Source organism: Bos mutus, chromosome 27 (genome assembly GCF_027580195.1).
Source record: "Bos mutus isolate GX-2022 chromosome 27, NWIPB_WYAK_1.1, whole genome shotgun sequence".
Classification (NCBI taxonomy): domain Eukaryota; kingdom Metazoa; phylum Chordata; class Mammalia; order Artiodactyla; family Bovidae; genus Bos; species Bos mutus.
Genome location: NC_091643.1, coordinates 42,033,950 through 42,060,038, shown reverse-complemented (window position 1 = coordinate 42,060,038; position 26,089 = coordinate 42,033,950). Strand labels below are relative to the sequence as shown.

Here is a 26,089-nt window from a genome sequence, read left to right as displayed (position 1 = left end):
ACACAGAAAGCATCCCAGGGAGTTTCATCTTAAAGAGGTGAGGAGTGGGGAGGAGGCATGCAGCCAAGCCGGGCATCACACACCCCGACAGAGGCAACTGCAGGCCTAAAGGGAGCACACCATTAGCCAGACCAAGGCGTCGAGTCCCTGTACTGAGAACCTGGATTTGATTTATTTTTATAGTCTCAGTTAAAATGAAGATTATGGAGTTATGGGACCAAACTATTCATTTTCCAGAAGCGCACCCATTTTAGCCTTTTAGGTTACAGCCTTACACAGTTCACACTCTATGTTGTGCAACTTCCCCAATTTTGGCTACATTTAGCTATTAGTATTTCAGTGAGCACTGGTGCATGCGTGCTAAGTTGCTCTAGTCATTTGTTTGCAACCCCATGGACTATAGTCCACCAGTCTCCTCTATCCATGGGATTCTCCAGGTAAGAATACTGGAGTGAGTGCCATGCCTTCCTCCAGGGGATCTTCCCAGTCCAGGGATCAAACCCATGTCTCTAGTCTCCTACATTGGCAGGCAGGTTCTTTACCACTAGCACCACCTGGGAGCCCTCTACTGAGCACAATCAGCAGCAAAGAAAGGGCAAGAAACTCTATTAACCGGAAAAAAAGAAAGAGAGAGAATTGAGATGAGGGATGAGGGCAGCCCTGCACGTTTCAAGAGAAGTATCTCCTAAATTAAATAAAGTGATGTGATTATCTGGGAGACCTCACACTGGGATGCCAGGCCTCTGGGTTTTGTGTTTGCTTGTTTCTTTTTCATTAGCATTTGGCTTCAGCTTAAACAAGATCGCTAAACGCTTTTAGGCAATTCTGCAGCCAGTATTATTGCACCTAGGTTAGGAGGCTGGATTTCCTGACAAATGCGTCAGAAATGGTTCCATCAAAGTGTGGGCAGAAAATCTCAGAGTGAAGAGCATGTGGATTATTTTATTTTTACTTCAATCCGACTCATGAATTTAATAATCTGCCACAAATCAGAACCTGAGAGCTCTGGCTAGAAAGGAGCAAGTGATTTAGGTAGAATACTGTAAAACTGTAACTGCACGTGATTTTTAATTCAATGGATGCGTTGACTGACAGAGAGATATATCCTAAAGGAATGGATGGATTTGCTTTTAGTTTAAGTATGAATTACAAATTCTATTATTTCCACATTCTTAGAACTTTACATTTTAATTCTCCATTTTCTCCCTGCTGAGGACAAGCATTACTATGGAGTGGGTAAGTCTCCAATAGCTTAAAATTGTTCTTGAGAGTCAGTAGCAGAATCAGGAATTCCATGCCGGGGTGGCTGTTTTCAGTTCTGGACAAGTGACTCTGTCTCACACCCTAAACCATGGGAAACATCATTCATTGGCCGGCTAAGATGAACTGCACGATGGAATGGGAATTCCATGAAATTCCAGAATGACTGAGATTCTATACATGTGATTGGGTCACAAGGGTCTGAAGGTTTCGCCTCATCTGCAGAATGAGTCCTCTGTGCCTTAAGCTGCAAGATCACTGGTCTTTAAGTTTATGCTACTTCAGATGTAATGACAGTGGTATTGTTTTTATTTACTATATTTTAGTTAGATGTCCCAAACAGAAGACAGAACTCCTTTTAACAATCTTTCTCTAAAACTGAATTAGTAGGAATAAAATCCATGGAACAAATTCTGCTAAAACACAGAGTAGAGGCCGGGTCAACTCTCAGAAGTTGTGTTGGGGAGGCCATGAGTCAAACCCAAGGAGAACAAGGGACCCACAGGGGATTCTCGGTTTCCTCCCAGGTCCAGGGATTCCTGCAAACTCATCAGGAGCGGGAACTGGACATGGTGGATGGCAGCCATGCCCTCTGTGGGAGCCCCGCTCATGGTCAGAAGCACAGAGAAGCCACTAGCCAGGGCCTTGATATCAGTCAGCTTGGTCTAGCACATGGGCGAGTAGAACTGGATCTTCCTGGGTGTGATGTGTCTATCCCACAATGGGGGGATAGGGCCTCCACAGGCCCTGCCTCTCCAGGCAGCCGTTCTGGAAGGTTACTGTCCAAATTCTACACACAGATGCCATTGTGGTTTTTCAGTCACTAAGTCATGTCCAACTTGTTGCAACCCCATGGACTGCAGCGCACAAGGCTTTCCTGTACTTCACTATCTCTGTGAGCTTGCTCAAACATTGAGTCAGTGATGCCATCCAACCATCTCATCTTCTGTCACCCACTTCTCCTCCTGCCCTCAGTACTTCCCAGCATCAAGATATTTTCCAATGAGTCAGCTCCTTTACATCGGGTGGCCAAAGTATTGGAGCTGCAGACTCAGCATCAGTCCTTCCAATGAATATTCAGGGTCGATTTCCTTTAGGATTGACAGATGCCTTAGTATGGGTTGTAGACCGACCATACAGTTGCCTGACAGAACAAAAGCTTTGCCAGCTTGTTTCTAGTGGAGTGACTATTCTGAACTCTGCCCTGGGATGAGTGGAATCCCTCCACCCTTCAGCCCCCACACCTGCTACTGCATCCAGGCATCTGGAAGGGGGCCCCGGGCAGGTGTATTTCAGAGATGGGGTCTCCCCATGGATAGGATTTTGCATTGTCCAGGTGAGCTCTCTGCATTGCACCTTGTCTCTGATGTTGCAATGATCGCGGCCTGACACCTGACAAATCGTACCGCCTTTCAGGGGTGACTTCACTGAGCGGTGGACACAAAGTGTCAGAGGTCAGTTAGCAGCTGTCCCTGAACACACAGTGAATGCACAGACCAAATGCTTCTTTCAAGACAGAGTCAGAGTCTGTGTCTTGAACCTGTGTCAGAGTCTCCTACAATTACCTAGACTCATGCAATTTCAGAAGGAAATTCTGTGATTTGGGAACTGAATCCAGTTCCCCTGGTCCCACGGACACCTGCTCCTCCAGGAGACCCATTGGGCACCCTGGCTCCCAGGTGACAGGGTGTCCTGGTCTGGGCCGACCTAGAGCCTGCATCTCCCATTGTAGAGGTTGGGTGTTCACAGGAACTGAACAAGTGTGCCTCCTGTCACAAGGCCCCTCTCTCACACTCTCAACACACACACACATTTCCCACACCCCAGAATCCCCTATTGTAAGGTCACCTTCTTTTCACTGTGCCAGTTTGTATCAGGAAAAATACTAAATATTGGTTTGGGGATTGGAAGTGAATACATCCACACATTTTTACAAAATCTGCAAACCAAATTTTTCAGCCTCTGTATTTGCTTTGTGATTACTGGCACTCGTTGCTGAAAATAAAATAAGAAGCGCTACAACTATGCTGTACCTGCAGGAGACTGAGAAATGCAGTCTGCTTCATTCTGCAGGCTCCACCAGTAACTCCAGCTGAGGGGCTAAAGGCCTATTTGGCAGTGACTTTTAAAGCCAGTTTATAAACTTCCACCCGAGTGTTAATAAGTGGTCACGAAATTTCAGATGGATCAGATCCCCTTACATGCAGGAAACAGGCTAATGGCTGAGCAGTAAAAACTGATATATGCATTTAAATCTCTAGATCTGGCATATTCATGAAGGAACACACTTGAGTTCCCACAAATGAGACTTTTTTCCTTCCATGAGCAATTCTGGGGGGTATCCTTGAGTGTCTTTGTGGAAGTCGGAGAAACTATAGTGTTGTAGCAGGTGTCTGAATCTTTGTGAGGATCGGCAGGTGGGGTGTGATGAGTGGGCGACATTCAGGGCCCTTAGTAACACCAACAACCAAGACGGGTCCCTTTGCCACAGAATATGTTTGTATCAAGTCTCTATTTGACACACTCTGAAAGTGAAAGTGTTAGTCACTTAGTTTCGCGTCTGACTCTGCAACTCCATGGACTGCAGCCCACCAAGCTCTGTCTGTGGGATTTCCCAGGCAAGAATCAATACTCAACTCAAACATCTCCTTTATTTTAGGTTTCCCTGCAGAAGGAGACTCTACCTCTAGGACCATCTATTTACAATACCATATGGTGAGGGTTGTTTTGTCTTAAATTCAGAGGATGGAAATGGTTTTTCTTACCTCTTCTTCTCCACCCTTAGTCTATGAGTTCTAGAGCAGGGTCCTGGTCTCTGCACCACCTCTGAGCCCCTGCCTGATCCAGAGGGGCATCTGTGAAAGGATATGGATTCCTCCCACATCTTGTTGCCATAGTCCCAGACCCTCAGCACCAAGGGACCACACAGAGCTCCCTGAGGACCGCCTGCCCCTCTGCTCTGCATCTCTGCAGCGGTCACTAGTTCTGTGGGGTGACTTACTCCTGGAATGACTCAAGTCTGTTTCTGCGGGTTTGCAGACACCTCTGCTCATGAAAGTGCCCCCGCCCCCAATATGGGAAGCATCTTGTGTGGCTCTCTCCCCTGCCACTCATTAATCTCAACTTTTTATTAAAGATACTGGGTTTTTATCTTATTTATTCCTTTGATTATAAATTCCTTATAGAAAAAAAAACTCCTATTAACTTCCTATCCTATGCAATATTTCTTGAGGAGTTAAATGAACATCACTAGACAATATTCAGAAATACAGATAGAAGAGCCTGTGGCTGGGGAGAATGCTGTACTTTTCACCTCTGAGCCACAGACAGCACAGATGTAAGCTGTGAAATTAGCACTGAGTGCTCCTAATAGTTTACCTTCCCTGACTATCACACAGCCTAAATTTTAGACTGAAGATCAATTTTATACCAGGATCAAGGAGGGTGGGGTTAATCTTTCTCCTCTAATATCTTTTTGGTGTAATACAAGCATTGTCATAACCAGTTGTTTTATTAAAAATCTGTACATGGATGTGTCGCAAAACACAAGGTTCTTGAATCCTTTCTGGTTTTATTCTCTAATAGCTATGGAAAAGCAGTGTCTACAATATCATTTTGAATCATGTCATCTACTAATAGCTACTTCAGCCACTCAGATGTCACCATGATATCACATTACAAAAGAATTCATCTCCCCATCAAAGTGTATCAAAGGTCATCAAAGTGCAGCAAATGCAAACTTACCTCCAATAACAGCAAAATAATCAAATGAAAAAGAGATAATGTTCTTTGTGGAGGAAATGTCTCAATCTATCACTGATATCTTGAGGGCTACAGACTAAAGAAGTAAGAGAGTGAAAGTCATGATGGGTTGTTATGTGTTGATAAAGCTAAATGATATCAATGATCTTAAAAGACTAATGTGGTTCCTGCGATAGGAGACCTGGATTACAAATGGACAACCTGGTGGAGTCGGCATGTTCTCTGTTGAGTTCAGTGCAAGCTACCGCAGGGAAGATAAACAGAAGAAGATAATTAAGGGAGCATGGGGACTGTAACGCTTCCCTGATGGATTATAAGGTACCTGATGCGTAGATATGGGGTCAGCCTTCTTGGTACTTAATTCTGCAGTCCAGGGAGACGCGGAGTGCTGCACAGCAGACGGTGAATGAGAACACATCCTGGGCAATTCCCGGCCTGGGAAGACCCTGCTTGTGGCAGAGATGCCGCACTGATGAAGCGAGGGCAAACCCTTTAGAAAAATGGACTCTGATGCTCACAGGTAGCACTTTGCCTAAATTTTAGCTCTAATCATGGTTGCACACAGGGTTGCCAAGTTTTCCTTATTCTATCTTTCCTCAAAAATTCTAGCTTAGAATTCTGGCAAGGGACCTCAAATACAGCACAGGTTCAGTTCTCAGATGTCGAACAAAGAAAATCATCCTTCACCTTCTTAAATCCAGCTCTCCTACTGTTAACACTCACGAGACTCCCACTGTGACAGTGTCCATGCATGTGCTTGGCCATTTCTGCTGCCACGATCATAAGGAATCTGGCATGTTCTTCCCTGCTGGAAATCATTAGAAATAACCATTGTACCCCAGCTAGAAACAGGATGCCTGCTCCACGTGAAACAGAATCTCAAGCAAAGGAATTCTTTTGTTCTAGTAACTCTAAAAATAAACAAGATACTTCACTCACAACTTGAAAAAATGCTCTTGCCAAAGTGTTTTGCATTATGATGGAGAAAGCATGCTGGGTATAGAATCAAAACAGCACAGAGTCCAATGGAGCCCCCCACAAACAGCTGCCAGGTAGCCAACCACTTCTTCAGGAAGTCTTCATCACATTCTTGGACAGATCCCACTTGTTGAAGAATAAAAAGGGAAAATATTTCCTATATTGAATCTGAAAACTATTCTTCTGTAAGTACATCTGGTATTTCAAGCCAACGAATGGAATTATGTATCACTAACGTCATTAGCAACCCTGGTCCTTGCCCTCAGCAGATGTGTTTAATTAATTTCAGTTTTTAAATTTTTTCCCACCAACTGTTTTAAATATTTGAAAATAGCTATTAATTACCTCCTAACTTTTCCCCCGGCCAAACTGAAGATCACAAGTTTCCTAAACATTTCTCACATGTCATGGTTACCAGAACCTTCACCACAAATGCATTTCAAGCACTCAGCAGCTCACTTGAACTACCTCACAGAACTGAAGTCTTCACCCCAGATATGGACTGAAGGAAATAATACTAATAATCTCTTAGCACCATGAGCCTTCTGTTTCCCAAAACACCTGGTCCTTCTGTGTGTGCTACGAGTTCATAATTTTCCCCTCATCATGTACATTTTAAGTTATATTACTTTTCATTTTGAGTAAAATATCATACTAATTCCATTATTTTCTTATGTCTGCATGTGTACATACTAAGTTGCTTCAGTTGTGTTTGATGGTTTCTGACTCTATGGATTATACCCCAGGCTCCTCTATCCGTGGGATTCTCTAGGTAAGAATACTGGAGTGGGTTGCCATGCCCTCCTCCAGGGGATCTTCCTGACTCAGGGATTGAACTCACATCTTTTATGTCTCCTGCATTGGCAGGAGGGTTCTTTACCACAAGCGCCACCTGAGAAGCCCTTCTTATGTCTAAAAAAAAATCTATCTGGCCAATAATTGATTTGAAGAGTTCCTGAATCTGCCATCAGATATTTCTTTTCAGTCTTTCAGCTAGCATCGTTATGGTCTTTCCCTGTCTGAGCATCTCCAGCACTGACAGTACTCTGTTCTCCACCTGCTTATCCTTCTCCCTAAGCTCTCCACTGTCTCTCACACGGTCTTCTGGGTCCTGTGGACATACATTCTTGCCAGGTTACATGATATTATCTACCCATTGGCAAGCCATTTTTTTCAGGAAAAGAGCTATCCTCCATTGTCATATTCTGTGTATTATGAATTCCAACCTGTAAAGTCTCACTGAGACTACGTTTACAACTTTCAAAATCTTTAGACTTCTTACCCATTCTTTACTCACTGGTTTAGAATCACACATGGCTATTCATCATTTCTCATCCTTTTCTAGGTGTGTGGTTTTGGCCTCCTCCAATTGCATTGTTCTTCATATCCTGCATCCAGGTTCTACAACACTATCATTTTATACATTATGATCTACACATTTTTCTTCCTCTGTCTTTCAGCTTAACTCCCTCTTTCAGAAGTATCTCAGTCATACTGCATCCCACCGAGGCCGTGCCTTTGAGTACCTCCATCCAGCCAACTGTGCATCTCATCTTTTCTACTTCAAAGCCCTAACCTTCCATCAAAGAATGCCACAAACCAGGTGAAGTTTTGCTTGCAATCAACAAGACTCAAGCTGGCTCCATGACTCAACAGTTACAAAAACTGAAGTTGCCACTGAAATTCCCTGCGGCCACTGCTGCCTTAGCATCCCAGGGTCACTGGAAGGACCGATAAGGCTTTTGTGAGCAGTGACCCACTAAGCAAATGAACATCGAGTTCACTTTCCATCTCACAGTTAAGAGCAGAGATGGAATTTCTTAGATCACCTGATTCCTTCCTTTGCAGACACGCTTCACTGCAGCTGACTGAGAAAACCTACCCCAACCACAGCAGCCTTAGGGAAGCACCACTCAACAGCCAATCTCATAACAGCAGCAGGAAAGCACAGGACGTCTCAAAAGCAGCACTGCCTCCTACATAAATCCCAGGGAGATGTCCTAAATGGCTGAGAACTACAGTGACTGCACTTAACAGGGAACTTACACACAGGCCTCGTATTAGAACAGCACAGATCCAACTCCTGCACTAATCTAAAGAAAGTCACTTCATGGGGAAGCATGAGAACCTCCTTCTCACATCGGTTACTGTTTCTTGGTCTGCTGCTTTACTTTCATCCACTTCCTTCAAATTCCTGAGTGTTTCTTCAAATTCCCTCCAGTGGAAAGAACAGATTATTGCTATTTAAATTCACTGGTCCTGGCTGAGTTCTTGAAGTCAGCCTCACCTGCAAAGGTTCAGAAGCCTAAACTTCCCACTTCCACTGCATTGGAGTGGTTACAAAGCTATAAAGATCACAGAGACAGTTATAAAACGGGCTTCCCTGGTGGCTCAGTGGCAAAGATTCTGCCTGCAAAGCGGGGGCCACAGGAGATGTGGGTTTGATCTCTGGGTCAGAAAGATCCACTGGAGGAGAGCATGGCAACCCATTCCAGTATTCTTGCCTGGACAATTCCATGGACAGAGGAGCCTGGTGGGCTACAGTCCATGGGGTTGCAAAGAGTCGGACAGGACTGAACCGACTTAGCATGCACACATGCAAAGGCAATTAACATATTTTGCTAATCACTTGCAGACCTAGAAGAAGCATGAAAATCTCTGCCCTTTAAATTGCTTACAGCAATTTTCATACACTTAATTTTTCAAAGGAAAAACTTTCAACCCAATTTTTTAAAGATTTTTTTTAATGTGGACCATTTTGAAAGTCTTTATTGAATTTATTAAATATTACTTCTGTTTTATATTTTGTTTTTCTGGCCACGAGGCATGTGAGCTCTTAGCTCTCTGACCAGGGATCGTACCAGCACCCCTGCACTTAAACGTGAAGTCTTAACCACTGGATCGCCAGGGAAGCCCCTCAACCCAACTTAAAAAAAAAATGATCATGTAGAAAATGTTAATCCTTGGGGAAAAGAAGACCACATTATTAATACTATGCACACTTTCTATTTTACATAATTCATTGTCCTTACACTGACGGACATTAATGGCACATTAACTTATTAATGTAATTTAAAACTTTTTAAAAAAGATAACAGAGGAAAAGTGAAAGTCACACAGTTTTGTTTGATTCTTTGCAACCCCATGGACTGTAGCCTGCCAGGCTCCTCTGTCCATGGAATTATCCAGGAGAGAATACTGGAGTGGGTAGCCCTTCCCTTTTCCAGGGGGTCTTCCTGATCCAGAGATCCAACCAAGGTACCCTGCATTGCAGGCAGATTCTTTACTGTCTGAACCACCAGGGAAGCCCTATTTTAAACAATTCATTGCCCTTACATTGATGGACATTAATGGCACATTAACTTATTAATGTAATTTTAAAATTTTTAAGAAGATAAAATATATGACAATTTTAAAATTTATTTTTTGTGCATTCTATTTTTTTTAATGTGTGTGTGTGTGTGTGTGTGTGTGCATTCTAAAACTATGAGGGCATTCGAGGGCAGTGCTACCTTCAGCACTCTATAAAATAATTTTTGTGTCATTTAAGGCGACATGTGACCTGCATTTATCACTCAGATTTTTAAAAATCCCTTTAGATATTTAAAGAGGAAGTGATACTCTAAAAAGTAGCATTAAAAGCCAGGTGGGATTTAGTTACTCTCGGTCAGCGCTTTCATGGAGAGAAGTACCAGGTTCTGTCTTGCTGTTCTCCATCTTTGAGGTCTGTTTGAGGCAAAGCAGTGCCCTTGCACAGATTAACTCACCCAGACAGCGAGTCTCGGGGCCGCTCCAGAGCCCATTGGCTAAGCATTCTCTGACGTGGGACCCCACGAGCGTGTAGCCCGAGTTACACGTGAATATGGCTGTGGCACCGTAGACTGTCAGCGTTCCAATCTTATTTCCATTTGGGGGAAAGGACAGGCTTCCGCACGAGATCACTAGAAGGAAAAGAAAAACAGAGTGAACATTGTTGCAGGTCTGACATAGACTACTTTCTGTGTAAAAAAACAACAAAATCTCAAGTCTTCATTTTCATTGAGAAGCCGGGGGGCAGGAGTGTCATCTCACGGTGAGATGACCCATCACCTGGGACGTTTAATTTCCCTTCTCTTGTATCCTTGGAATGAAAACTTGAAACTTTAGAGTGGAATCCAAAATAGAGTAAGTCCCTTCCTTCACCCATTGCTATTTATTTTTTCATTCTCACAAGTAGCTACACTTTTCTTTAAATACACAGTATACAAATATTTTAGCCTACAAGCCAGGCAGTCCAACAAGTTGGCTTTCTGTGCCCTTTTTTGCTTACATCAATTACAAGAATCACATCCCAGTTACTGGCATCCACATGGCATAACAGGAACTGAGGCGTGTGGCTGGTCTTCCCCAAAGTCATCAACTGGCACAAGCTGTGTGGGATTAAACCCAGGACGCCCACTACAGCAGAAGCACTGAGTTCACTTTTTCTTTCATGTACTATTTGTTGGGACCATGAGCTTCATAAAAACGCTGACTATATGGAACGTGTACAGACTTTCTGAAAATTAAAAAAATATAAAAACTAGACCTTAAGTGATTATAGATGTAGGCACCCAGTTTACACATATGTTCCAGCATGATTATTGATCACTGACCACTTACAGCCACACGATTACTCCAGGTGGGGAGATGAATGCAATGGTCACTCTCATTACAGATACTTGTTATAACACCTGACTCCCTGCACTCGCAAAATCCACCGATGTTTGAGCACACACACACACACACACACACACACACACACACACATTAGCAGAATCTCAGGGGAGGAGGGAATCATAAAGTCATCAAGGTGAACTGCTCATTAGAGGCTTAAATATGATTTAACAGGTGAGAATCAAAGTGTCTGAAAAGCTCTTCTAAGAGGAGTGATAACAATTTCCTGCTGCACTAAGTGAGTTTTTATGTACAAAGGGCTTGGGGCAAAGCTGCCAAGTAGCTAGAAATGACTGAGTCCTCATTAACAGTAAACTGATAAGAGGTTGTAAAGGAAAAGAGCAAGAAGGCACATGCTGGCTGCAGGCCACCCGGGGCCCGCTCAGCTTTGCCAGTTCCGAGCTCGGTGACACCACCAAGCTCTCTCGGTCTCTGAGCCCTGCTGGTTCAGCTCTGAAGGTTAACGCCAGCCCCAGCCAGGTAGGGCTGTGCACTGAGCTCAGCCCCAGCCAGGTAGGGCTGTGCACTGAGCTCGGCGAGAGGACAGCGGGTGGGGGCCACTAAGGCCCTGTGCCTGACCGGGGCTGGGCCCGTGCTAAGAGTGAAGGACGTTCTTGGGGCCTATTTGGGGAACTAGTTCCAAAATCTGAAAACCTTTACTGAAAATTCAAGTGAAGACCATTTTACTGTTTAGACCAATCTTTTGAATTACGCTGATTTTATTCCAAGACCCAAAACCCTGGTTCTGTTTCAAACAGACACACAGACACAGTCTGGAAATGTGTGCTCTGGGGGCACTGCTCATCAGAAATCTGGAAAAGTCAGCTCTGGAGTATTTCCTGATGAGCACATTATTGTTGTTGAGAGAGCTCTGAGGACTTCTTAGTTTCTGGGATTGCTACACTCTTACAGGGTCATATCTTATGCATTCAGTAATACTGCTAATGCGTTCGCTCTTCTACATGTCCATGGGTTTGAGTCAGATTTAGATGTTTTACAATTAATTATAAACTTCTCATTATGCCTTTTCTCAAACATGGCATGAACTTCACCTTGAGCAATGATTTTTAAAAAATTTTTTTAATTAATTATTTATTTAATTTATTATTTTTTTTTTTTACTTTACAATATTGTATTGGTTTTGCCATACATCAACATGCATCCACCACAGGTGTACACGTGTTCCCCATCCTGAATCCCCCTCCCACCTCCCTCCCCATACCATCCTCTGGGCAATGATATTTAAAGATCCCCTTGTAGCCACTCAGGATAGCTGGACCGTGTTTTGAAACCTCAGCGTTAGTAAGAAGGGAGGTCTGAGCACACCTCCTCTTGGAGGTCCTGATGCACTGTTAATGGTGGACCAGCACAAAGGAGGGTGGTTTTCACATCTGTTCTATTTTTTTAGCCTCTGTTAAAAATATCCTGGTGATGAAATTATTTTAGGCTTGTCCTCTACTAAGGTTCACTAGACTATAAACAAGAACTACCGGGACAAAGCATTAGCTTTCCAGCAGCTGGATAATGGGGTCTCAGATGTGGAGATCTGGGTGGCAGAAAACCCGCCACATTAATGAGGTGGGCAGCACCAACACAGAAACCCCCTAACAGAAAGAGAGAACTCCTCTACCCTAAAAACAAATGGAATCCTTTGTCAAATTTCCAAGGGGAAGCTTTATGTCCCTGCTCTTCTCTCCCATCACGCTTTCAAGGATAAAGTCAGTGACCCTCACATGGTGCACACCCTCGGGCACAGAGCTTGGTCTCTTGTACCATCTCCAGCAATAGGTAGCAGGCTCCTTGGAGAAGAGCAGAGTCCATGTTTGGGTGAGGAAAACTCAGGAAGAGCATAAAACACCCCGTCTTTATGAGGAAACACGGCTGATTTCAGAGATGTCAGAGGTTCAAGGGTAAAAGGCACACCCCCTGGCCACAGGGTGACCAACCGAACAACAGATACTAACAAAGACACAAACCAAAAGGCAAGCAAAGAATTCTGTGGAAGCCAGTGATTTTAGAAAAGGCCGCACATCCTCAAGGACGTTCAAAGGAGACAAATGACAAAGTGAGACAGAACAACTTGTGCACAATGCGGGGAGTCAGCGAACGCCCAGCCATCTGCAGAGAATGTCTGTGGCCCCGATGCCTGGAGACGGCTTCAGGCCTGGGGCCTGGTGGAGGCTGTCCACGGACCGGACTCAGCGTGAGACCCAGCAGATTAAAGTACCTCAATCGAGAGTCAGGAAAACAGACTTCTGAGAAATCAGCAAGAGGGAGGTAGAGATACAATTCATGGATGGCCAAAGCCCAGTTCTGTCTTCTTTTCACAAATGAGAGTGGAACTGGGCTGCCAGTGGTTCAGTTTAAGAATCAGTGTGTTTTTCATCTTTTACTGTTGTGAGTATGTGAATATTACTGACTGAATACCATTGTCTTATGATTGGTCAGTAGAATTCTGTATCATTAGAACCACCATTGAATAGAAAAATCTGTTATCTATTTTTAAAATCCAGATGTATATCAGAATTATCTTGGAATTTTCTGAAAAATACAAATGCCCAGGTATTGCTTTTTTTCCTGGAGCCCTAGATGTGTTTCTAAAGAGCAGTCAGTTTTAAAAACAACTGGACTATATGAGGATCTTTTACTTTTATCTAGTTTGTTTCACTTTTTCTATTTAATATTCAGTGCTACCATTTCATTTAGTTTACATTCTTTAATTTCTCCATCTCTTTTGTTGTTGTTCTTTCTTAAAACTTTATCAAGTGTAGTAGAAAAGCTTTTGTCTACATATATACATACATATATATATAGTATGTATAATAGATATATTTTAGAAAATTTAAGAATTATTGCCTAGCTAAAAAAATGACATTTAATTCCACTTGGTTGACTTAGTATGAATAGAATGCTTGATTTCTAATCTATATTCATTCAAAACTTTGATATAGTTTCATGTATTTTGGCATCTAGCATTACTACTAAAATTTTAGAAATTTATTATCTTAGTGATTAAAAAAAAATTTAAACAAGCTTAAAACTTCTAATCCAATTCTGAGACTATAAAGAAATACAATGTTATTTAAAAAAAGGAAAGAAAAGAAAGAAATGAACATGTGATACAGTATTATTAATTGAAGGACAGATTTTGTTCCAATTTCACAAAACTTTACTCTAGTGTCCGTTATTTGTTTTCATATCTTATTCAAGACTCCACATTGCATTTGATTGCACTGAGCAGCTTCAGCTGCATGCAACAAATTCTGGTAAATTCTCTTTCAATTTTTATTCTATTACAAATATTTTCTAATTTTCCTTGTTATGGCTTCTTAGGTACCTTCATCATTTAAAAGTGGACATTTATCCATTATACGGAATCTAGAAAAATGGTACTTAAGAATTTACTTACAGGGCAGCAGTGGAGAAGCAGACATAGAGAATAGATTTATGGACATGGGAAGAAGGGAGGAGAGGGTGAGATATATGGAGAGAGTAACATGGAAACTTACATTGCCATATGTAAAATAGATAGCCAATGGGAATTTGCTGTATGTCTCAGGGAACTCAAACAGGGGCTCTGTATCAACCTAGAGGGGTGGAATGGGGAGGGAGACGGGAGGGAGGTTCAAAAGGCAGGGGATATATGCATACCTATGGCTGATTCATGGTGAGGTCTGACAGAAAACAACAAAATTCTGTAAAGCAATTATCCTTTAATAAAAAATTAATTTTAAAAAGTGGATATTTAATTTGCAAATACATGGGACTTAAAAAGGTAATGTTGATATTAATTTCTCATTTTGATATTAATTTCTCATTTAAATGCTTTCTCCTCTGCAATCACCTCTGTGCTTTTTTTAGTCTAACTTTATTGAGGCTTTTGATGGCTAAGTTGAAGATCTCTCTTAGTAAATGTCACATTGTACTTGAAAATGCGACAGCTATTTTCAAATATCTTTTGGTATTCATTTCTAACACAATTCCACAGTGATAAGAGAACAGACCCTATAATGATTTCAATACCTTTAGACCGTGAAATTTTTGCACGTTGTTTTATGTCCCTTATGTTTCAGTGTCTCCTAGTTTACAGCCTATGAGAACTTGAATAGAATTTGTATCCTACTGTTGTGTGAAAATTGTATCAATCTTAATTATGTTGAATTGGTTCATAGTGCTTTTCAGGTCTACTATATTCTTCTACTTCTCTGTATATTCATTCTATTAATTTTTAAGAGTTTAATATTGAAACTCCAACTAAAAACCTTAATTTATCTACTTAAAAGTAACTGTAATATATAGGAGAAGGCAATGGCACCCCACTCCAGTACTCCTGCCTGGAAAATCCCATGGATGGAGGAGCCTGGTAGGCTGCAGTCCATGGGGTCGCTGAGGGTCAGACACGACTGAGCGACTTCACTTTCACTTTTCACTTTCATCCATTGGAGAAGGAAATGGCAACCCACTTCAGTGTTCTTGCCTGGAGAATCCCAGGGACGGGGAGCCTGGTGGGCTGCCGTCTATGGGGTCGCACAGAGTCGGACACGACTGAAGTGACTTAGCAGCATACGTAACCTTGTTATGTATTTTCCAAGTCTCCTGTAAATGTTATTATACTTCCATAATTTAAAAAATTAAAAAGAGAAAAAGAGCAAAAGAATCAGTATTTTTGTAAACACTCTTTTAAATATTAATAGGAGGCTAGGGACCTCCCTGGCGGTCCCGTGATTAAGACTCTGTGCTTCTACTGCAGGGGGTCTGGGTTAAATCCCTGGTCAAGGAACTAGGATCCACATGTCATGCAGAAGGGTCAAAAAATTAAATTAAAAATAAATAAAAAAATAAATAAATGGAAGGCTCTCCCTGTAAGTGTACAGCATCCCAGAATGGCAATCTGAGCCCTAAGTATATACGGCTGGAGTGCAGAAGGCAGCCCCCTGTCCAGCACACCCCCCACCTTGGGGTCACAGGACAAACAGGGAGGATGGGAAACTGATGAGACTGGTTATCTGCAGGAGCTCTATGAGAACTCCTCACCCACGAGAGGTGAGCCAGCGCCTGTGTGCAAGTCCCTCTGTCCTGTGTGAAACTGACAGAGGATATTGGCTGGGAAAGTCTGAAAGAGCAGAAGGTAGAGGCCCCTACTCCTCCTTCACTCGCCTTCTGAGCTTAATGCCTGAGTCTCGGAATCACAGCCTGAGATTCCTGATGGAGGTTGCGGGAAAGGAGGGTGCTCACTAATTCAGGTGTCTAATGTGGAGAACTTCAGCACCTTCAGTGACCGGGCAACCAGTCAGACCAGGACACCCTGGGAAATGGTGAGGGACCCATGAATAAATAAGCTTCGGGCGGGGGTGCTGTCCACTCTCACTCTGAGCTCCCGGAAGTCTGGACCCTTCCTGATCCGCCTCCGTGATCCTGGTGAAGAGCATCAGTGGGCGTGTCATCACCATTTGCCCCATTCAGATTCATAGACTGAATCAGAGTGACGATCACAGACAGTGAACTGTTGTTTCTTTTGTCCTTTCCCCATTTTTATTCTGCTTTATTCTTGCTAAGCTGGGTATTTTATAAATTTGACACTGCTCTAACTGCTTGTTTTGTGCATGATAATTTCCTGTGAACAATCCTACTACAGATTGTATATTAAATATGTTTGAATCAAATAGAGCTCTGAACAATACTAATATTGTTTTATTTTTCTATTTATTCATATTTATTACGAACCCATTCAGAAGCTTAACTGCTTATCTTGTACCTATGAGAATCATAATCTCCCTTTTCAAGACAGTTATTATTTGAGAACACAACATCCTTAGCATAAATGCATGAGCTCCCAAGATCCTAATTAGAAGGTTTGAATAGTCAGTACATGGCGTAAGACTGATCTTTATAAACATAGGCCTGGATTTGTTTTTGAGCTGATTTAAAGTATCTGAGTATTCTATAATAATATTTCAATGTTTGTAAAATATGATTGTTCACAAAGAAAAGCTAACATTAACACTTAAGGCAGCAGTCATATAGTTAAGTATGTTGGATAAAAATATACATTCCTCATTGTAATGAAAAGAAATGCCATTTGGTTACACCACTAATGCAGAGGATGACAGATGACAGACCATTGAAAGGCAGATGCCGTTGCCATCAGGGATGCGGGAGGGCCTGGGGGCGGGGACACACCTGTCACTCACCTCTGCACCTCGGCCTCTCCTCCCCCGCACTCCACGTGCCGTTGGCGTGGCACTGCAGCAGCCGCCGGCCCTCCAGGTAGTACCCCGGGCTGCAGCTCAGCACCACCTGCGCTCCGTACTCATTCAGGGACCCTGACACCAGCCTCCAGGTGACGTGTTCCGAGAGCTGGGCTTCGATGCCTGGGCAGGTGACCGCTGGAAAGAAATACACTTCATGTTGTCACTTTGTTCTTAAGTGTCAGACCAGGCCTGCTCTCCATGGTGAGGGCCATGGTATATGGAAAGATGCCCTCACCTGGCATGCCAGGCTTTCCCTACCACCCACAGAGCCACACAGAAGTGATTTTGGATGTCCATTGCAGTCCACAGCCTCATGGTAAGTGCACTGGGAAATCCTGCATGAGATGACACGAGAAGGGATAAATCTCTTGCACAGTCTTGCGGTTCTATGAAAGTGATCATCAGGTAAATGGAGGCACGGACAGAACCTCTAACTTCTAATTTGTCCCCAACCTCTGAGAAACTTGAAAGAGTAGCTGACTAGTTGAAAAACCAGCTTCCAGCAAATTCAGAAAGTCAGATGCCCTCATTCCCTGCTTCCCCATGTAATATGCTCTGCATATTACTGGATTTATTAGCACACAAAATCCAAGGCACATGCATTAATACTGTGAAGAAAAGTGTTTAACGAGTTTTAAAGGAGAGAATCTATTCATGCCTTTAGGAAACAAACTAGAATTACAATAGCGACTTAAAAAAAGCAGTAGAGACACCTGTAATAACAGTGGTAATAGCAGTAGTCCTCGCACAGTGTTACTGGAGTGGAGTCAAGGGATTTATGGATATGCTGACAATATATGTAAAATTTGGTACGTGTAAGTATGTACATTTTCTGAAGAGTACAATAATATTTAAAATTAATTTTACAACATTAGAAACTAGAACTCTACTTCCCTAAATATGAAGTTACATCAGCTAGTAACCATCACAGACAAAGCTGACCTGATTGATTAATTTATTGAGCCTGTAAGAAGCATCTACAGATACCACAGTTTTTTTTTCCCCCCAGAATGCTACTAATAAATATCTTTTACTTATAAATTCTATACAAGTTCATTACAATTAAATCAGACATATCCAAAATGTTACCAATATCCCATTTAATCTTTTTTTTTAATAACTTTACTATTACTATGTGCAAATAGACAGAAAAAAATAGGCCTTTTTGGTATTATTACAATAATAATATCAGCAAGGGTTACAATATGAAAGGGATTTTCTAATTTGAAAGTAATCCTCTGGGCTTCCCCGGTAGGTGCAGTGGGTGAGAATCTGCCTGCCGGATCCCTGGTCCGGGAAGGTCCCACGTGCCACGGAGCAACTAAGCCCAGGGCCACAACTATTGAAGCCTGTGCTCTAGAGCCCAGGGCCACAGCCACTGCAGCCTGCACGCCTGAGAGCCTGTGCTCTGCAATGGAAGCCACCACAGTGAGAAGCCCACACACTCGCCACAGCTGGAAAGGCCCAGGCATAGGAACAAAGACCCAGCACAGCCAAAACAATTACTTTAGAAAAAAGTAATCCTTAGATCTAGTTCTCGTAGGTATTTTTTAAGACAAAACAATTATCTAAAATTTACATGCATATTCATGTGTTCTACCTAGTGATACAAATAATTTTTTTTCCTAACCAGATTACCTTTAGAATTCCAGGCATGACTGCCATTTCTGAAAAGACTTTAACGTCTTTAACTTTACAAATCCATAACTTAATTTCAATCCTACAGCACATTTCAAATAAAATTCACTTCATTTCACCAAGACGGTGCTTCTAGAATTAACTTGATTGTTTTTAATTACTGAACAATCTTTTATAAACTCTATTTCTGCCAAGAAGGATTCGGTGTTGGCGTACACAATGGAACAGAAGCTTTCTTCCACTAATATTATCCACAGCAGTGGTTTCCAAATTCCACATGATCACCTCTTTTGCTTTGTAATTATCTGATTCTGGTTTAATTGTTTGCTTGCCTCTCTGTCTTTCTGCTAGGCTCTAAGCTCTTTTATTGTAAACAGTATGTCCTTCCATAGTTTTCTTTTTTCTTTTTTTGAGATTAATGTCCAACTTAAATCAAGTGCTGGTGACACAGAGTGTGTCTGTATATGAGGGTTTGTGTGAGTGTATGTGCCCTCTGAAAAGTAACATGCCAAAAAAAAGTGTTGTGGCAGAAAAAGCAACAAATAAACAAACAACAACAATAATAAAAAACCCACAAAGAAACTGAGGCAATAAAGCATATGAGTAGAAACTGAGAGTAAAAAAGAAAAAAAGAATAAATATTTATCCAAAGTCTATCTTGCCCTTTGTTTACTAAAGGAAGAGAGGGGAAGGGTAGAGCTTTCCAGAAATTTCTGCAGATGTGATTTTATTTGATATTTTCAAAGACACTTCAAGGAAGAGAGTGTACAGAAATGTCTGAGTCTAAAGCCTACTACGTTTTTCAGGTGGTGATATCTGAGTTATGCTAACCAAGACGATAGCAGAAGACTGGTCCCTGCAAACTGTGGTTACTGGACCCCTTCTTGGTAAGCTTCCCTACATGTGGATCTTTGCTTACAAAACAAGGCAAACATCCCCATGAAAGGATCCCCCTGCCCTGACCTGCCAACCAAGATTTCATAGACGATGCACTTGGCCTGGAAGCAAGGGAGCCATAGCTCTGCACCGGACCTGGGGGCCTTGTAGGAGAACCAGACCAGACACTTCTGCATGCCCAGCACGCCTGCCCATTCTCCCGGAGGCACGCTGAGGAGCAGTCCAGGCCCCCAAATCAGAAACCTGAGAAGTGCTCTCATGAGCGCAGCCTCAGCCCCCACCCTCGGCAGCGTGAGCAGTCCAGGCCCCCAAATCAGAAGCCTGAGAAGTGCTCTCATGAGCTCAGCCTCAGCCCCCACCCTCGGCAGCGTGAGCAGTCCAGGCCCCCAAATCAGAAGCCTGAGAAGTGCTCTCATGAGCTCAGCCTCAGCCCCCACCCTCGGCAGCGTGAGCAGTCCAGGCCCCCAAATCAGAAACCTGAGAAGTGCTCTCATGAGCTCAGCCTCAGCCCCCACCCTCGGTCACTGCGTTTTCTCACAGGCACCTTCCCCACCCACCAGTCAGCTCTGAATCGTGGGGAAACTCCACCTGCCTGCACTTGACCCAATTTCATTGAAATATTAATCTCCTTCTGCTTCTTCATTAAAAGCCCATGTGGTCTCTTACTTCTGACTTCAGTATTATGCTTTTGGAACTAACTCATGTTAAGCCATACAGCTGTAGGGCTTGTTTGCATTTCTATATATTCTCCATGGATCAGTGTATCCATTCCTTAATGGTAGCCACGGGGGTCATCTCGCATTCTTGGCTTTTACAAAGTGTAGCTTTGAGCATGTCTTTAGATGAAAATCTTATGCCAGCCTGTAGATATTTTTCTAGGGAGGAACTCCTACTGGCTCTTAAGATATTTTCAACTTTAGGACACACAACCAAATGCTTTTCCAAGGAGACTATGTCAGCTCACCACCTTCACCGGCAGTGCATTAGAGTCCCACTGGCCCAGCATCTCTGTTGATGCAGGTAGCTGGTCTTTTTATTTTGAAAAGTTATATGTCCTGGTGTGGGGTAAGTGCTATCTATTTGACATTCTGCCTTCTTCTCAATGGAACTCCTTAATCAATCCTTAATACGCATCCTTCAAATAAATATCTTTACCCTTTCTAAGTTTGCCTTTATCAGGCTCTTAAACATAGGTTTTGAAAAATAAAAGTACTAAAACTTAACATATATCTACTTTTTCCTTTGTTATTATTTTTTTGTGTGTGTGTGAGCTTGCAAAGTCTTTACCTGATTCCAGGCTCATGCCGGTGGGCTGGTGGAAAGGGGAAGTTGTCTTTTCACAGATTTATGTTCCACCTTTTCCATTTAGCCTGTTGTCATCCTGCCTTGGTTGTGTCTACGTTGTGGGGCAGGTTCAGACTCACTTTCCCATTTGAGTGTCCCGTTGAGCCACATATTGAAAAGACCTCTGTGTCTTCCCTCATTAGGATGCCATGTTCACTTTGTCAAAAGACCAACCAACATCATCCCCGGGTCTGTATTCTCTGCCATCGGTCTGTTCCTTGGGCCAGCACCACCCCATTTAAAGCCTGTGCCCATGTAGTACAACCAGGAATCAGGTGTGCTGTGGAAACGCGCCATCTGTGAGTCAGTCTGTCTTTGTGGAGACGTATGAGGAGGACTGGGAGGAGGCACACCTTGTGCTGGGGGGTCTGCTCCACAGCTGGATCTGAGGGGAGGCTGAAAACGGACACTTCCGGTTTGGAGAACACACACACACACACACACACACACACACGACGGCAGAGCCCCAGGGTCTCCTAGGACGCGGGCTTCAGACCTCAGTGGTGAAAGGGAAATGAGAGGATGATGTGAGGAGAGTCGATGGGGCATCTGTGGGCAGGGAGACTGCCAGTGCCTTTTTCGTCCTTTTTCACTCTTTTCTGTAGTTTCCAGGTTTTACACACTTTACTGATGGCCAGAGAAAAACTAAACAAGGAGTCAAAGGATTTAGCAGCATTGGCCTGATGATCACAAAGAGCATTTTCTTTCAAAAAAAGAATATATTCTGGAAAAAACTGAAAGTTGAGAAAATATTTTTTCAGACAAAAATTTGCAACAGTTGAACTAAGTGCCAATGAAAGAACATGCTGCCTTGTGACACAAAAATATATGTATACATACATCACACAACTGTGTACACACACACATATACACACATACACATACACAAATTATGTAAGATCATGGCATCCAGTCCCATTGCTTCATGGCAAATAGATGGGGAAAAAGTGGAAACAGTGACAGACTTTATTCTGGGGGGCTCCAAAATCATTGCTGACAGTGATTGCAGCCACAAAATTAAAAGATGCTTTCTCCTTGCAAGAAAAGCTATGACAAACCTAGACAGTGTATTAAAAAGCAGAGATATCACTTTGCCAACAAAGGTCCATCTAGTCAAAGCTATGTTTTTTTCACTAGTCATGTATAGATGTGAGAGTTGGACCATAAAGAAGGCTGAGTGCCAAAGAACTGATCCTTTTGAATTGTGGTACTGGAAAGACTCTTTGAGAGTCCCTTGAACAGCAAGGAGATCAAACCAGTCAATCTAAAGGAAATCAACCCTGAATAACCATTGAAGGACTGATGCTGAAGCTGAAACTCCAATACTTTGGTCATCTGACGTGAAGAGTCCACTCACTGGAAAAGACCCTGATGCTGGGAAAGATTGAGAGCAGGAGGAGAAGGGGACGACAGAGGATGAGATGGTTGGATGGCATCACTGACTCAATGGGCATGAGTTTGGGAAAACTCTGGGAGATAGTGAAGGACAGGGTAGACTTGAGTCCATGGGTTCACAGAGAGTCGGACACGACTGAGCAACTGAACAATATCAATGTTGATTATACAAATATAAGACATAAATATAAAAGATTACATAAATCAATGCCTAATAATTTAACAGGAGATTATTTAGAAAAACTAGACGTCTTCTTTTGTGTTCTTATTTTTTAAAATTCCTTCCCACAGCATCAATACTTTGAGGGGTTAAAAAAAAGGGAAAGAGAACAGAAACACAGGCTACAGGAGGAATATGGGGACACATCACAGGAGGGAGCTGCATGAGTAATGTATAAAGAACTGAGTACTTTACCTGATAGGGATATTTTCCTTTCATGACATCAGACATCATGGAATAAGGCAAAGCTTGAGGAATGTGCGGACTGACAGTCTCCATATAGCTGAGCCAGGAGCCAGGGCCGAGACACGAGGAGCAGATGGGAACAGGAAGAAGTTGGGCATCGGCAGAGGGGCGGGGGAGCGGGGCTGGGCGCCTGCAGACGGCTTTTGCCAGGCGGGCTGTCACTGTGCCCGGGGCGGCCCTGCCACTCAGAGGCCAGCGAGTGACCAAGTGCATCTCCCTGAGACCCACAGTGACAGGGCCCAGGTGCAGTCAGAAGGCAGCAAAGCAGCTTGCGGGTGGCTGAGCTGACATTCTCAGAGAAAGCAGTTGGTTCTTCCTAACAGAACCGTCTTGGGCTAGCATCCATGGGGGTTTCCCCAGGCACCGGCCAGCCCCCCAGCTGCCTGAAGTCACGGGCCATGAGAGTCCTGCTGCTTCCACAGATGTGCTCGCACAGTGTTTCCAGAAATAGACGCCTTTTTCACACTGCATGTCTAAGGGTATATGTAATTTCACACTAAGTGATCCTCACAGGCACACGGGGTCAGGGCACACCGGTGGTGTGGTTGTTGTCATCAGTATTTTACAGACCAGCCAGTGAGCTCGGGCAGGACCGAGCAGGCTCGGGCAGGTCCTGCCCCAGCCCAGGCAGGACCCCTACCTGCGCACCTCTGGGCCTGTCGTCCCCTCCACCAGTTGACAAGGGTACTTACTCTGTAAGTGACTAAAACCAGTGACACCAATTACAGCAGCGAGGACTGCGGGCACATCAGCATGTGAATATCACCTAAGTAAGGACAACTGTTAAAGAATGCTTTAAAATGCTGGTCCATCTGGAACTGTAGTAAAAGAAAGTGTTTTGTTTTCATCGATGTTATCAAATAGCACTTATGACAATGGTAAGTGAGCCAACTGCCAGGTCAAATTTAGTTAAATTAAACATTTTCCATAACAGGCAGCTTTAGCTGGATTGATAGAAAGTGCTCCATCTGCCAGTTTATCTCATATTCCTTCCTTTTTTAAAAACAGAAATACAGATTATCTTCTATCACCTTGGAAAAAAAAAGGCACACAACTTATATGAAATAATTTTCTTCTATTTCAAAAAAATTCAAGAGCAGATGTATAGATAGCCACTCTCGAGTCACATGGTCACTCCTATTAAGGGTTGACATGGTTGATGCAGTTTTGTATTAAAACGCCTAAATTACTATTTAGAAGTACTCTTCTCAAATTATACCCACTGAAGGCACAGACAATAAAGTTTCTGCGCAGAAAGGATGCAGTTTTTCCATCTTGTGAATGTTGCAGAGACAACACCAAACATTTCACATTTTGCTCAAGAGAGACTGACTTTTCATTTTACCATGAGTGGTTCTGATTTATGACAGAGTCGTCCCACCAGTGGCGAACCAGGCAGGCTGACAGTTGTTTTGTTTCAGATATTCAGACAGCGGCAGCGGTGCCACCATGAATAAAGCCCTCCGGCCTCCCCTCTCGTGAATTACAGGTCCTGCTCATAAATCTTCTGTGAAATTCTAATCGAGATGCAGGGGTGCAGGCGTCTTCTCTCTGTAACAGACTTCCCCCATCACAGTCAATGTGCGTGAGTGCTTTCTGCTACCACGTTCAGTTCAAGAACATTTAATTAGATTTATAAAATTATGATATGATGCCACTGGAGTAAAATGATTTAATCAGACTCATTACTATCTGTGGGGACTTCCTGGGGTGGCTCAGTGGTAAAGAATCCACCTGCCAAGCAGGAGATGTAGGTTTGATCCCTGGGTCGAGAAGATCCCATGGAGGAAATGGCAACCCACTCCAGTATTCTTGCCTGGAGAATTCCATGGACAGAGGAGCCTGGCAGGCTACAGTCCATGGGGTTGCAAAGAGTCGGACATGACTGGCAACTAAACAACAACAACATAACTACTTGTGTTCACAACCCAGCAGAGCTTTCAAGGTTCCACTCACAGTCTGTACTTGCTGGCTGGGGACAGGCTGAGCTAGCCTTGGTTCTTTTGACTCGAAAGCAGAGGAGCACACTGCTTTGGCTTCGGTAAGTCAGGGGCATGAAGTGGGGATGCCCAGGGTACCGCTCTGACGTCAGTGCATTTCATGCCATCTGACTTCAACATGGCCCTGTGAGGAAGCCTTTCCAGAAAGGCTAGGTTGAGAGCCTGAAATGCCTAAGGGCGATCATTCTTTTTAAATGAGCGCTTTAACCTCAGAGCTAAGTCAGATGACTGCATGATTAGCTATGAGTTATTTAGAATAAGAGCAGGTGGATACATAGAGTTTTGAAGTGAGCTTGTCAGGAGTTGCTCAGAGGCTCACCCAAGTTACTGGCTCTTGAGAGGCACAGACCACAGACGAGCTGGTCCTTTCTCCTCCGAGGTTCCTGCCTGAGCCTGGACTCTCAGGACTCTCAAGTTCTCAGTGATCTGGGATTGCCAGATTTCTGCCCATTCTTGCAGTTTCCAAAACCTTCATGAGATCGCACATTTTTTTCCTGCCCTGGGCTTTTTGTCATTTTGTTACTGTGGTCGGACTTAATTTAAAAAAAAAAGTTAGGAGAACATTTACATCACTAACTAGAACTGTGTCCAATAACCAATACTCTGCAGCCTAAATGCCACCCATGAAATCTGATTTCAACAAGAAAATATTGAAATAACCTCTTCCACTTAGTGATCCTAAGTGGCAAATGTTTAGATTTTTGTTTTCAATTCTTCAATCCAGGTTCCATAAAAAAATCCATTTAAAAAATTACATATCATAGCTAATTTTATAATTACATGAAATGAGTTTAAACCAACCCTTGGAAAGGATGAAAATTGAATGCTTTTCTTTTTTCCATCTCTCTCTCTTTTTTTTTTTTTGGCTGTGATGTACATATAGCCTGTGGGAGATTAGCTCCTGGACTAAGGATCAAACCTGGGGCCCCAGCAGTGAGAGCACTGTCTTAACTACTGGACAGCCAGGGAAGCCCCTGAAGGTAGTACCTCTAATCCAAGTGTCTGTAAAAAGAACATGTAAGAGGGGTTTCACGGTGACCCAGCCTTTCTGACTTAGGAGTGTTTTCTAAACTAAATTCACTGCAAGTCACTTCAGGTCACTGAGTCTTCATTGGAACTGATGATATATGGTTTTCAGAGGGGTCTGAAAGAGGGGGCCCCATGCAGCTCCTGTCTGAGAGGAGACCACGTCCTGCACTGAGCAGTGGTCAGGTGTTTGACAAGAACAACAAATGAGGGAAAGAGAGCGAGCAAATTAAGTGGCATCAGACCACACTGCGGACGGTCCATTCATTCATTCATTCTAGAAATATTTATAAACTTACAGACGTGAACCAAAGCTACACCTGCCCTTGAGCAGTGTTAATGTGGAGAGGAATAACAAACACAGCCAGTGCTCAGGG

General features: G+C 43.1%; 1 protein-coding gene across 1 annotated transcript in view; it reads right to left on the bottom strand.

Moving 5' to 3' along the window:
* CSMD1 (CUB and Sushi multiple domains 1) overlaps positions 1-26,089 on the bottom strand; it is a 1,688,220-nt gene that overhangs the window by 63,733 nt on the left and 1,598,398 nt on the right. The window contains exons 50-51 of the mRNA XM_070364228.1: positions 16,887-17,081; positions 9,768-9,941 (exon numbers count right to left, since the gene is read on the bottom strand). Of these exons, the coding sequence (XP_070220329.1) occupies positions 9,768-9,941; positions 16,887-17,081 (369 nt within the window). The remainder of the gene's footprint in view (positions 1-9,767; positions 9,942-16,886; positions 17,082-26,089) is intronic.